Source organism: Ictalurus punctatus, unplaced genomic scaffold (genome assembly GCF_001660625.3).
Source record: "Ictalurus punctatus breed USDA103 unplaced genomic scaffold, Coco_2.0 Super-Scaffold_100, whole genome shotgun sequence".
NCBI lineage: Eukaryota > Metazoa > Chordata > Actinopteri > Siluriformes > Ictaluridae > Ictalurus > Ictalurus punctatus.
Genome location: NW_026521086.1, coordinates 1,640,453 through 1,653,775, shown reverse-complemented (window position 1 = coordinate 1,653,775; position 13,323 = coordinate 1,640,453). Strand labels below are relative to the sequence as shown.

The following is a 13,323-nucleotide window of genomic DNA, read 5'->3' as shown; positions in this document are numbered from 1 at the left end:
GCGTCGGACTCTAAATCCAGCGGGGTTTTCTTGCGCAGGTATGACCCCTGCTTGCAGCTTTGTCAGCTGTAGGTGTCAAGTCACTGGTGCTCAATCTCCTGCTGTTTATTTAAAGCAGAGTATGTATGCACCCTAACCCTAAAGCTTCCCATGTAACAGAAATATGAGTGCGTTTGTCTCACACAGAAATCAGAGGACATGACAGCACATCAGCATTATTATTATTATTATTATTATTATTATTATTATTATTATTATTATTATTAATAATAATAATAACATCAGTTACAATGATCCTTAAAGGACTGAAAACATTTTTGTTTGAACAAATGCTTCATTATAATTGAAACATGAAGCCATTTTTAATAAAAGTATTAAAAAGTCTCCTATTTAAAAATAAACAAAATAAATAAAATAAATAAGAAATCTCCCATTTGAACAAAAGATGAAATAAGATAATACTTTATTAATCCCAAGGTGGAGAAATGAGGGAATTAGGAGGAAAAAGGAGCAGGACCTGCTGTGGCTTTGTTTGGAAATATTTTTGTTGGTGAAATAGAACAGAAACAGACAATATTGAGTGTAAAATGTACGTCAGGTAATATTATCTTATTGTTTACATGTTAGCATAGCATGTTAAATTAACTACTAAATAAAAATCACATCAGCTGTATGAGCTTTTAAATAACGTCCTATTATTATTATTATTAACATTAACATTTACTGTAGCTGCACAGCCAGACTGCTCCTGTACCTTTAACACTCTCACACACACACACACTCTCACACACACTCTCACACACACTCTCACACACACTCACACACACACTCACACACACTCACACACACACTCACACACACACTCACACACACACTCACACACACACTCACACACACACTCACACACACACTCACAATTTTTTGTAATTAGAACATTCTGGGGTCAGTAGTCCCACCCATGTATTGTGGGGACACCACTTTCCTGAGGTCCTACATATGTGAAAAAAATCAGGCATGTATAATTTAAGCCTGTGAACTTACATTTCACGTCTCAAGAATGAAAACTCTGACTGCAGTTTGTGCATATGTACCAAATAGTAACTAAGAGTACTCAGTTTTCTTGGAGAAGATGCAGTAGGGAACCTACCGAGTCCCAGTGGATGCTTATGTTGGAAATTATGGAGAGGTGTGATTGAAAGGCAGGATTAAAAGTGCCAGCAAACTACACAATTCTGATATTTATGATCCAGAAAAGGTGTAGACTGTGATGGCTGCTGTTTCTCCTGGCCATTGTTCTCAGCAGTGTCCCCCTCCATAATCTGCATATTTAAGACATTTGGAAAATCTAAAAGAGGAATATGCAACAGAAAGCAAATACACTGTTCAATACGACAAAAACAATAATTATTTCACTATAGGAATTAAGTTTATTATTTCAGGGTTAGATATGGGATACTTTGGAAGACTTTGGGATAATTACGGTGCATTCAGACACACACACGTTTTGTAGTTCATGCTTAAACGTGGCAGTAAAATACCTGAAGCAGATCAGATGAACAATAATGTCTAATTTTATTGTTAATGCACAACAACAAAATTAGTTGTGCAACAAAAATGAATCGCAACACTGCCGGATAAGACAATGTTTATCTTTTAATAATTTTTAAATTGTGAAAACAGAGAGGGAGATACCCTGCATACCTTGCTACACCAAGGCCAGTCTCCTCCTCCGTAATTGTAGGCAATTTCATCACCTTCTTTAAAGTCTGTTAAAGCAAACAGACCAAGATGTGGGCTTCCATCCACTTCAGTCTTCTGCATTCTGCCATTTGGGTGCTTGTGGTCATCATTAACCAGCCTACCAAAAGATCCGTCTTCTTTTACAGCATCAATACTTAATACACAACGAGAGAAAGAGAGAAGTATTCAGTGACCGAATATTCCACATCAAATTCTACAAATATGATAGCTCTGCACAGAATTTTTATTGTTAACCGTCAGATGTAAATGTTTAAGTGGACAAATACTTTACAACTGCAATTTTCAAGTACAATGAAAGTACACTTTGAAGAAAAACTATGCAGACATTGTCATTTTTTATGCAGGTTAATTCTATGGATCATTTAATTAGTGGTGCTTGAAAAGCACTACTATTGTTCCCTTGCATACTTAATTATTATTATTATTATTATTATTATTATTATTGTTATTATTATTACTCTCCAGCCGGCGCTCAAAGGTATTGGCACCCCGCACAGCCAGCTCTCAAAAGTACTCGCGACCTTGACGGTCGGCTCTAAAAAGTATTGGCACCCTACCCGGGCGGCTCTTGAATGTATTGGCGCCCTGTCCCGATTTCACGGCAAGCACCGCTCACATTTTCTTCAGGAAATGTACTGGTCTAGTTATAATTATTATTCTTCCACCTTCGTGCCATTTTACCTCTAAAGAAAATGTTAATATATTGAGATTTTCAGTCCCTAGTGATGTTCTGAGTAAGAAAATAACCATATCCGTGCTTGCTAATAACTGTGCTGAGTGAGAACCTGTTCTACACACAGATCACAGCTCAGCTGCGGTGTTTAGAGACGCAGAATAAAAGGAGCGCGCTGTAGTTACAACATCGAAGCACATCACACCACCGCCCAGCGCTTTACAGATTCATAACAAACTAATAACTGGAACTAATGAGCTCGGCTCGGTCCAGACTACTGTCCACCCTGTCCTCGATTTCAGAGGCTTTAAACTCAATCCAGCGCTCAGATCGATAACTATTTAGGAAGCCTGACTCTGCTATTTATAACCGAACTATCCGTTACATGGTGAAGCTAGTTACAGAAGTCGGTGTAACACTAAATATTCACATGACATGCCAACTACCAAAGCCTATTTAATATTTTAACTTCATTTTATTAACTTATTGTACTTACTAATGTGCTGGATTGGTTAAAGTGTGTGCTAACTCTGGCTAGTAAAGTCCGCTAGCATAACAATTACTTTAATATTGCGATTCAATTATAAATAAAGTGTTAAAGCACGGAAATAAAATTACAAATTTATAAACTGCAAAAAAATTATAATAATAACTTACCTTTCGTTGTATTTGGTCTCGTTGCCGCAGTAGAATCACTCCTTAGGGCAATGGAAAGCAGCCTGTGACAGCCAGGGCAGATGGGAAATGTAGTTCTTTTCCTACTTCCTGTGTGGTGTTTATGAACTATTAGTGCAGTCAAAAAAAACTACACTCCCCCATAACCCGACTTAAGGATTTCGTTTTACTGTTTAGAGATTTTTTTTTTTTTTTTAAAGTGTCATTTCGCTGTGCGAAAATTTAAAAACTGAAACTTTAATTACTATTATGACTTATAATTATTTGGAAAACATGATAACATGATAATTGTTATGCTAACAATCTAACCTTCTAACAGTCTAATTAGGCTTTTAACTTACCAGACCCTTTTTGTACGCTAATAGGTAATAGAGCTAATGTGCATATTCAGATTAGCCACAGTCCTTTACTAAGTGGGTTCCAGACTAAAGGGGGCGACATAGACCAATTTGTGAGGCGTCTATTTACAGCCTCCTCAACACTTTTCAGTGCATCACCCCTGTGAGGACGTGGATTTTTGTCCCCATAATGTTTTTGGTCCCCATGAGGTTGCTATGTAAACATGATGATGTCCCCATGAAGTGACAATTACAAACTCTCTCTCTCTCTCTCTCTCTCTCTCTCTCTCTCTCTCTCTCTCTCTCTCACACACACACACACACACACACACAGACACTCTCTCTCTCTCTCTCTCTCTCTCTCTCTCTCTCACACACACACACACAGACACTCTCTCTCTCTCTCTCTCTCACACACACACACACACACACACACACACACAGACTCTCTCTCTCTCTCTCTCTCTCTCTGGAGAGAGGAGTGTGGCCGAGGCCGCTGCTCCAAGTTCGCTTGTTCATTTTTCTATCTATTTTTTCTTAAGAAATACGATTTCCTTTAGGTCTTTGGCTTCTGAGAGAGTTTAAATTACTATTGTTTGTTTTGTGTGTGCGCGCGCGCACGCGTGTGTGTGTGTGTGTGTGTTTGTCGCTGGCTTGGGCGGCTGTTTCCGTGTTGTTTTGGGAAACATGGCTGCTCCAGGTACCGGTAAATATGATTCCCTCACGCGGCGGCATGCTATTACAGTAGCCACTACCGCCAGCGTTGAGGAGGTGAGTCTGGCCGTGGGGGAGAGTGTTGGACACGACAACATTCTGTCTGCGGCCCGGATGAATAGTGCCGTCGTGCTGTTTCTGAAAACGGTGGAGTTAGCAAACGAAATGGTGGACAGTGGAGTTGTGATTGATGATGTGTTCCACTTAGTGCTTCCTTTGTCAACCCCGTCTAAAAAAGTCATCCTGTCGAATGTTCCTCCTTTTATTAAGGACGAGGTTCTGTCTCAAACTCTATCCCGCTATGGAAAACCGGTCTCCCAGATCAAGAAGATCACGACTACAAGTAAATCCCCTCGTGTTAAACATATCGTGTCTTTCAGACGGTGTGTGTACATGGTTCTGAAGGATAATAATGATCTGGATCTGACACTCAATGTAAAGGTGGAGGATTTTAATTATGTTATTTACGCTACTATTACTACAATGAAGTGTTTTGGGTGTAGTTTATCTGGTCATCTGGTGAGGGCCTGTCCGGAAAAACGGGTGAACAGTACAGTGTCACTAGATAGTGTGGATCCGTCCCTTTTTGATGAAGTTGCGGATGATAGCTCTCATATGGAGACAGAAGAGAATGTGTTCAAAGTACCCCAGAGAAAGAGACGGAGAAATCGTCCTCATGCACAGGCTAAGAGGAAAGAGAGGTAGAGAGCGAGAGCGAAGCGTCTGACTGTAGTATTACATGTAGTGTAAATCTAAGTGGCTTTTCTAGCCATGAATATAGCGTGGACAACATCAAGGCTTTTCTGAGAAAGACTAAACATGCTAGGAATGTGAGGATAGGCGAGTTTTTCCGGATGTGGAACAGTTCATTAAAAAAACACGTTGGTTTATGGGAGAATGGGGTTTCACTGATCAGGAGGGATACCGTCTAAAGAAAATCCTTACAAAAGTCAATGTACTGTTGGACTATAATGATAGTGATAGTCAATCCTAGACATCATGTACGTAAATCTATTATTTTTCCTCATATTTATGAGTGAGTTTCGAATCGCTTCGTTGAATTTAAATGGAGCAAGGGAAAGAAATAAAAGATTTTTGTTGTTTGAAACGGTGAAGCAAAAGAAAATTGATGTAATCTTTGCTCAGGAAACCCACACAGACGCTAATAATGCTGCGGACTGGGCCAGGGAGTTTAAAGGGTCATCCGTTTTAAGCCATAAGACATCTACCAGTGGCGGAGTAGCTATTTTATTTTCCTATAATTTTATCCCCTGTTCTTATCAAGTTGATGAAATCATAAAGGGTCGACTGTTAAAGGTTAGAGCTCAATATGAGAATAGGTGGGTTGTTTTTGTTTGTGTTTATGCCCCGACCACGGCCATTGAAAGAATGTTATTTTTATTAACCTTAGATAATGTCCTGAAGAATTGTGACTCTGATGATTCTTTTATTCTAGCGGGGGATTTTAATTGTACAGAGCTGGGTATAGACAGGAATCATGTAGAGCCCCATATGCCATCACGTAGAAGGCTAGTCGAATTAATGAAGTCCTGTGACCTTGTGGACATTTGGAGAAATTTTCACCACATGCAAAAGCAGTATACCTGGGTGCAGTCCTATAATAATATGCTCTCTATGGCCAGATTGGATAAATTTGATGGCTTTAAACACCAGTTAAGTGCTTTTAGAAGTTGTGTAATTATACCGGTAGGATTTATGGACCATTGTATGGTTCTGTCTACTGTGTTTTTAAGTAAACTCAAGCATAAGAGTGCGTATTGGCATTTTAACACCAGTTTATTGCAAGATGGTCATTTTAGGGATGTGTTTAAATATTTGTGGAGTGATTTTAGAACCACAAAGGGTTCTTTTAAATCAGTGCAGCAGTGGTGGGACTTTGCCAAAACACAAATTAAACAGCTGTGTCAACAAAATACCTCCAATGTCACGAGAGACACAACTCCCCGTGTGAAATCCTTGGAGGATGAAATAATGGTGCTTCAAGAGTTAATGAAAAACACAGGACGGCAGGTATGCATAGAAAATTTAAGAATAAAAAAGAATTTATTGACTAAATTGCTAGACGTTACCGCACAAGGAGCTCTGGTCAGGTCACGGTTTCAGACTGTAGAGTGTATGGATGCACCGTCGAAATTCTTTTTTAATTTGGAAAAAAAGAATGGTCAGAATAAGATGATACATGGCCTGTTTTCTGATGATGGGACACTTTTAGTGGACCATAGAGAAATTCGAAAGAGAGCAGTCAGTTTCTACAAGGAACTGTACATGTGTGAAATCTCCGATGAGCAGGCACATGATAACGTGTTCTTGAAGGATCTCCCTCAGGTGTCAGAGGAAGCACATGCAGACCTCGGAGGGGCGTTGACCCTAGAGGAACTGCTACGAGCCCTCCAGGGTATGGAGAGTGGCAAGGCACCAGGGATCGATGGTCTACCGGCTGACTTTTATAAGTCTTTTTGGCCTGAAATGGGTGCAGACCTACTGGAGGTACTGGGTGACAGTTTAGTCACGGGGCGGCTGCCACTCAGTTGTCGCAGAGCAGTATTGACTCTGTTGCCCAAAAAATGAGATTTACATGACATAAAATCATGGAGACCTGTTTCAGTTCTCTGTGTGGAATACCGACTGCTCTCTAAGGTATTGGCAAACTGACTTAGTATAGTCATGGAAGAGGTGATCCATCCAGACCAGACCTACTGTGTGCCAGGTAGATTTATTCATGATAACATTTCGTTCATTAAGGATGTCGTAGAGGTCGGAAGGATTTTTAATTTGGAATGTGGTTTGGTTTTAATTGACCAGGAAAAGGCTTTCGACAGGGTTGAGCATACCTACTTATGGAACGTTTTGGCTGCTTTTGGTTTTAATTTGGATTTTATCGATAAAATAAGAGTTCTGTACCGTGACAGTGAAAGCATACTGAAGAGTAATGGTGACTTGTGTGCTCCTTTTAAAGTTCATAGGGGAATAAGACAAGGATGCCCGCTATTTCCTTGCGATTGAACCTCTTTTAGCAAAACTGAGAACAGAACAATTCCAAAGTGTGAGGGTGTTTTTAAACTATCAGCATACGCTGATGATGTGGCGATACTTGTTGGCAGCCAGAGGGATGTTGATACAACGTTGAAGATCACTGACGGTTTTAGAATTGTTTCTTCCGCCAAGGTAAACTGGGAGAAAAGCGTGGCGTTTTAATCGTGGCTTATTGTAGAGATGGTTTTAAGTATTTGGGGGTGTTTTTAGGAGACGAAGGGTTTATGGGGAAAAACTTCGAAGGGACTGTCGAGAAGGTAAAGGGTCGGTTGGAGAAGTGGAATTTTTTAGTTAAAAAAGTGTCCTTTAGGGGGCGTGTGCTTATAATTAACAACCTGGTAGCATCATCCCTCTGGCATAGGCTTGCGTACATCGATCCCCCAATACACGTTTTATCTAAAATCCAGTCAATTTTGGTTAATTTTTTTTGGGACAATCTACACTGGGTTCCACAGAGTGTTCTGTTTCTCCCCAAGGATGAGGGGGACATGGACTGGTACACCTGCAGGGCAGGACTGCAGCCTTTCGGTTACAGTTTGTGCAAAGGCTGCTACATGGACCTGTAAATGCAAACTGGAAGGCTGTAGCATGTGCCATTTTACGGACACTTGAAGGACTGGATTTAAATAAACCTCTTTTCTGGATGGACCCGAAAAAGATGGACATCAGGAAACTTCCTGTTTTTTACCGTGATGTTTTTAAAGTGTGGGGACTTTTAACAGTGCAGAGAGTACAATGCTCAAGTTCTCTCCACTGGCTGCTGCAGGAGCCAATCATAAATGGTTCCATTTTAGATGTTTTTCAAAGAAAGCCGTTTCCTGCGCTTACAGAGGGGTTCTGCAGGGCTGGAGTCATCACTCTGGGTGACCTACTGACCTTAGCAGGACCGGAGTTTGGGAACGCGGTGGGAGTTGCTGGACACATAAAGATGAAGTCAGTCTGTGTAGTCACGCAGTTCCTTGTGGAATGGAGGTCCCTGTTGACTGAAAAGGTCTTGAAAATGCTGGAGGAATATTCCGGAGGGCTAAGTAGTCCCAATGACCAAGATCCTTTACCGGATTTTAGTGTCTTGGCAAATGTACGTGAGTGCTCAGGTGTGTTTTTTAAATCTGAAAAACTAGGTTTTGTGGGTCCCAAGGTACCATCTGGGAAAGAACTGTACAAAATGTGTGTACTATCTCTAAATAAAAAGTTTCTGGACAAAAGAGTCGACACACCTTGGCGTTCTGTTCTACAAATAAAGGAACATGTAAAGCCACAATGGAGAGCCTTGTACAAGTCACCATTAACAAAAAAGTGTGGGGATTTACAGTGGAGGATTTTACACGGTGCAGTGGCTGTTAATTCTTTTATCTGTGTTTTAAACCCTGATGTAAGTTATGAATGTCCTTTCTGTGCTGTGAGAGAATCTGTGTTTCACATGTTTATGCACTGTAGCTGTCGCTGAAAGCATGTATGTGTCATTTCTTTCTTTAAGCCTTTAAAGTATTTATTTGTTATGTTATTATTACAATAATGCACTGTAAATATTAATAGTAATTTGCCTATGTGAGTTTTGTTTTACAAGGGTTGCAGAAATAGTGACACCTACAGGTTAAACTGGTGAGCTGCATTTAATTTAAGTTACTGTGGTCATGTGATTAGCCTAACTAATAGCAGTGCAAAAATGTGCATGCAGTTTGTTGGTGCTACGCTGTACACGGAGTTAGATGCTAAAGAAGAGAATAATTAAACAGTAAAGCGTTACAGCAACTCCTAGATTTCTGGTCGGAAGGCGCACACGGTATGTTAGTTTGTGATGTTGTGCATTTCATGTTTGTATTGCAATGTAATAGCGCAATGTTTCCTAAGGCCATTAATGCTAGTTTAATATGTGAGCAAGATGAATGAATACTCATGGACTCTTAAGAACATGCTTATGTACAATATGCTCATGTGAGAATGTGTTATGCACTTTATTTCAGTTTTTGACGGTGTTTGACGGTGTTTGATGGTGTTTGATGGTGTTTGATGGTGTTTGACGGTGTTTGACGGTGTTTGACGGTGTTTGACGGTGATTGAATGCGCTTAAGTTGTGAAGGAATGCAATTAAAGAAACGACAAACATCAGTTGAAGCGTACGTTTTAATCTGACCAGAAGAATAAGTTTGGGAGCAGCTACAGTGAAAAACGTGGCCTACTGCCTTTGGAAAGGCAGTGAAGAAGAACGTAGGCCTATTCTCGAAAAGCAGTGAAAAACGTGGCCTGCTGCCACGAGCCACAGTGAAGAACATACTGCTTCGTGAACTGCAGTGAAAAAGTATTGTTTGGTGTGGTGTAAAACATCGCCATCCATGGACATGTACAACGTAGCCATTGGAGAGTGAGCAACGATCGCCAGCATCCCAGGGAATATTGTACGGGCCGCCCCTTGTGAAGTCCCGCACTCAGCGTAAACGACCTGCCTACCCATCCTGGCATTCATCCAACGTGACCTCGCGAGCTTCAGTTCAGCGTGAAGGTGGAACCCAGAAGAAGACGGTGCTGCAGCTGCCAAGAACGGCCACAGGGAAGCAACAACGCGACATCTTTGGACAATTGAGTTTGTGAACATTCATTAAATCTGGATTCCAGGTCAGACTGTGCATTTACATTTCTCAGTTTTGTTTAAATTGTTATTTATTGCAATTCCAATTTATTATTTGAAACAAAGGAAAAATGAGAACTGCATCTGAATAGTTTTGTAAGTTGAATAGCAGTGTGTATATAACGTACTTGTTTGATCATTTGAAAGTGTGTATTTTCCTGGTCATTCTAGTTTACCTTTCATCATTTAATATTTCAGTAGTGTTGTTTCAAAATAGTTTACTAAAATGGATCAAAGCACACCAGATGTTTGTGTACTAGAAGGAGTACTACAGGCTCTAGAAAACGAGAAAACAGAATTACAGAAGGAATTAGAAACTGAACTTGAAGCCTCAGAGAAACAAAGAATTGAAGAACGGTTAGCTGAAATTAATAAAGACCTCCAAATACATAGGATAGGGCTCCAGGAGCCAACACCTGGCACTGAACAAGCAGTGAGGCGGTCAGAAAGAGAAAAACACCCAACAGAAAAGATGCTTGAGCTCATTAAACAGGAGAGCATAAAAAAGGAAAGAAAGTTCATGTTAACATATGTAACCTTCAAAGCTGAGGTTCAGTATATTAGAAGTAAACTAAAGGAAGAATGTTGTAAATCAGACTTAGGCGAAATGATAAGAACCTTGGAAAAGTATGAGTCAGAAATAAAGCAGGTATATAGTAGCTTACGTGCACTGACCACACCAGCCCAAGATATACGAAGGAGAATGGATATCTGCACATCAGTGACTTCTGAAATAACTACACTTCTGAAAGTGCGTTACACAGAAGCTGATAAAGAGTTTAATGCAGAAGCTGTTAAGGAAACTCTTTCAAAATTACTCCAGAGAGAAGACGCAAGGTCAGTTTATGGGTCAACTGTGTCAAGAGCTGGAGTGGGTAGTGTGCAAGATAGTCAAGTGTCAGTAAAGAAAGCGGAGGCGGCGGCACGCTTGGCATCGAAACGTGCTGAACTTAACAGGGAAAGGGAAATATCTGCACAAAGAAAAGAGGTGCTAGCTCAACAAGAGAAGTTAAAACTGATGGAAGAACAAAGGAATCTTGAGGCTATGGAAGCTGAATACAATGTATATGCTGAAGAGAAATTAAAATTGAATGCTGAAATAGGAGAAACTAGAGAAATCTTCATTTGTCTCCAAGTCAGCTTCCAGTGCAGCATAACAGCACTCCATGCACCCAGAATCCCAAAGACCTTTCAATCCCTTTTTGTTCTGAAAGCAAAATAGAACCAAAATCAAATGAAGCCTCGCTAGTTCAAGCATTAAAAGAATCCCTGGCAATGACTAGACTTCCAGCACCAGAGCCGTTCATGTTTACAGGAGATCCACTTAAATTCACTGAATGGCGTACCTGCTTCAAGGCCTTAATCGAAACAAGTTGCACAAACCCAGCTCATAGACTATATTACTTGAAAAAATACATCAGTGGAGAAGCACTTTCTGTGTTAGAAGGAACATTTTATAGAAGTGATGAGGAAGCCTACACGCAGGCTTGGGATGCCCTTAACAAACGTTATGGTCACCCCTTCATAGTTCAAAGAGCATTCAGCGGGAAGCTGAGTAGCTGGCCCAAGATTGGACCAAAGGAATCACTGAAATTAAGGGAATTTAGTGATTTCCTCATCTCCTGCAAGAATGCAATGCCTTACGTTCATGGTCTAAAGGTTTTAGATGATTGTCAAGAAAACCAAAAGCTGTTACAAAAACTTCCTGACTGGGCAACAACTCGCTGGAACCGGTACGTCACTAAAGCACTAGATGAAGGGAAGCCATATCCTGCCTTTAAGGAGTTCTCAGACTTTGTAGCCGAAGAGGCACGTGTTGCTTGCAATCCAGTTTCTTCTCTTTTTGCATTAAAACAAGCAGATGAGAAAAATGGAAAGGAACAGAAGCGTCTCAAAGCCAGCACTCTAGCAACGTCAACAAAGGTGTTTCAAAGATCAAGCTTCACTTCAAAGGACTCAAGTGCATCAGGAAGTTCTACAACCAACTCTCCTGCCACTCAAACCAAAAGACAAATAGATTGTGTGTGCTGTCAACAAAATCACATTATTTATAAATGGGAAAAGTTTGCAGCGATGTCTCTAGAGGAAAAGAAAAAATTTGTCATTAGCAACAATATGTGCTTCGGGTGCCTCAGAGTCGGACATGTTGCAAAAAATTGCAGAAAGAGGGCTACTTGCAATATTTGTAGACAAAGTCATCCATCTCCACTTCACGAAGAACGCCCTGTAGGAGAAAAGCTAGAAGCATTACCACAAAAGGACAATTCTTCCATTGCCTTATGCACCGTGAGAATGGACAATGGTGATCGCACTTCCATGATTGTTCCAGTGTGGCTCTCTAGTGCGGCCAAGAATAGTCCAGAGACTTTAGTGTATGCATTACTGGACACACAGAGTACCAGTACCTTCATTGACCATGATGTCTGTGGAAAAATTCAAGCGCACACAGAACCTGTCAAACTGAAGTTGTCAACAATGACTGACAAGAGTTCAATACTGAATTGTCACAGAGTTGTTGGACTGAAGGTGAGAGGGTACAATTTACAAGAGTACATTGAGCTACCTCCAGCATACACTCAAGAATACATCCCACTAGAGAAGAATAGCATTCCCAGTCGTGAAACAGCAGCAGGGTGGACTCACCTTCTGAGCATAGCCGAAGAGATGCCAGATCTGTTGAACTGTCCTGCAGGACTTCTGATTGGCTATGACTGTGCACGGGCTCTGAAACCAAAAGCAGTGATATCAGGGGAAGAGTATGAACCTTATGCAGTCAAGACAGATTTAGGCTGGAGTATAGTTGGAGCCAAAATGCCTTGCACTGACATAAGGGATGGCGAAGGGTTCTGCCATCGTATCTCTGTGAAAGAACTTCCACCTATCACACCTGCCTCTGTGATCAAAGCATTAGAGAGAGATTTTCTTGACACAAATCCAAGAGAAAGGACAATATCCCAAGATGACATTCAATTTCTGCATCTCTTGAATGGGAAAATTCAGTATAACGAAGAGGGACATCTGGAGATGCCTCTACCATTTAGAAAGCGTCCTCAGCTTCCAAATAACAAGCAGCTGGCTACAGTCAGATTGAAACATTTAAAAGGAAAAATGGAAAAGAGTCCAAAGTACAAGGAAGATTATATCAAATTCATGGACAATGTCTTTAGAGATGGTGATGCAGAAGAAACAAATGCCACCACAAAGGAAGGCAACACATGGTACATTCCGCACCATGGGGTGTATCATCCTAGGAAGCCTGAGAAGATTAGGGTCGTATTTGACTGCTCTGCCAAATGTGAAGGCACCTCTCTGAATGACCACCTCCTCACAGGACCTGATCTAACAAATACTCTGACTGGAGTGCTGTTTAGATTTCGCCAGCATCAGATCGCGATTAATTGCGATGTTGAGAAAATGTTTCACCGCTTCCACGTAACCCCAGAAGATCGGGATTTCTTGAGGTTCCTGTGGTGGGAAAATGG

The 13,323-nt window shown here is 40.8% G+C and overlaps 1 protein-coding gene across 1 annotated transcript in view; it reads right to left on the bottom strand.

Annotated features, from left to right (window-relative positions):
- LOC128629646 (ribonuclease inhibitor) overlaps positions 1 to 3,179 on the bottom strand; it is an 8,051-nt gene extending 4,872 nt beyond the window's left edge. The window contains exons 1-2 of the mRNA XM_053678437.1: positions 3,092 to 3,179; positions 1,702 to 1,894 (exon numbers count right to left, since the gene is read on the bottom strand). Of these exons, the coding sequence (XP_053534412.1) occupies positions 1,702 to 1,751 (50 nt within the window). The 5' untranslated portion in view covers positions 1,752 to 1,894; positions 3,092 to 3,179. The remainder of the gene's footprint in view (positions 1 to 1,701; positions 1,895 to 3,091) is intronic.
- Positions 3,180 to 13,323: the final 10,144 nt, after the last annotated feature.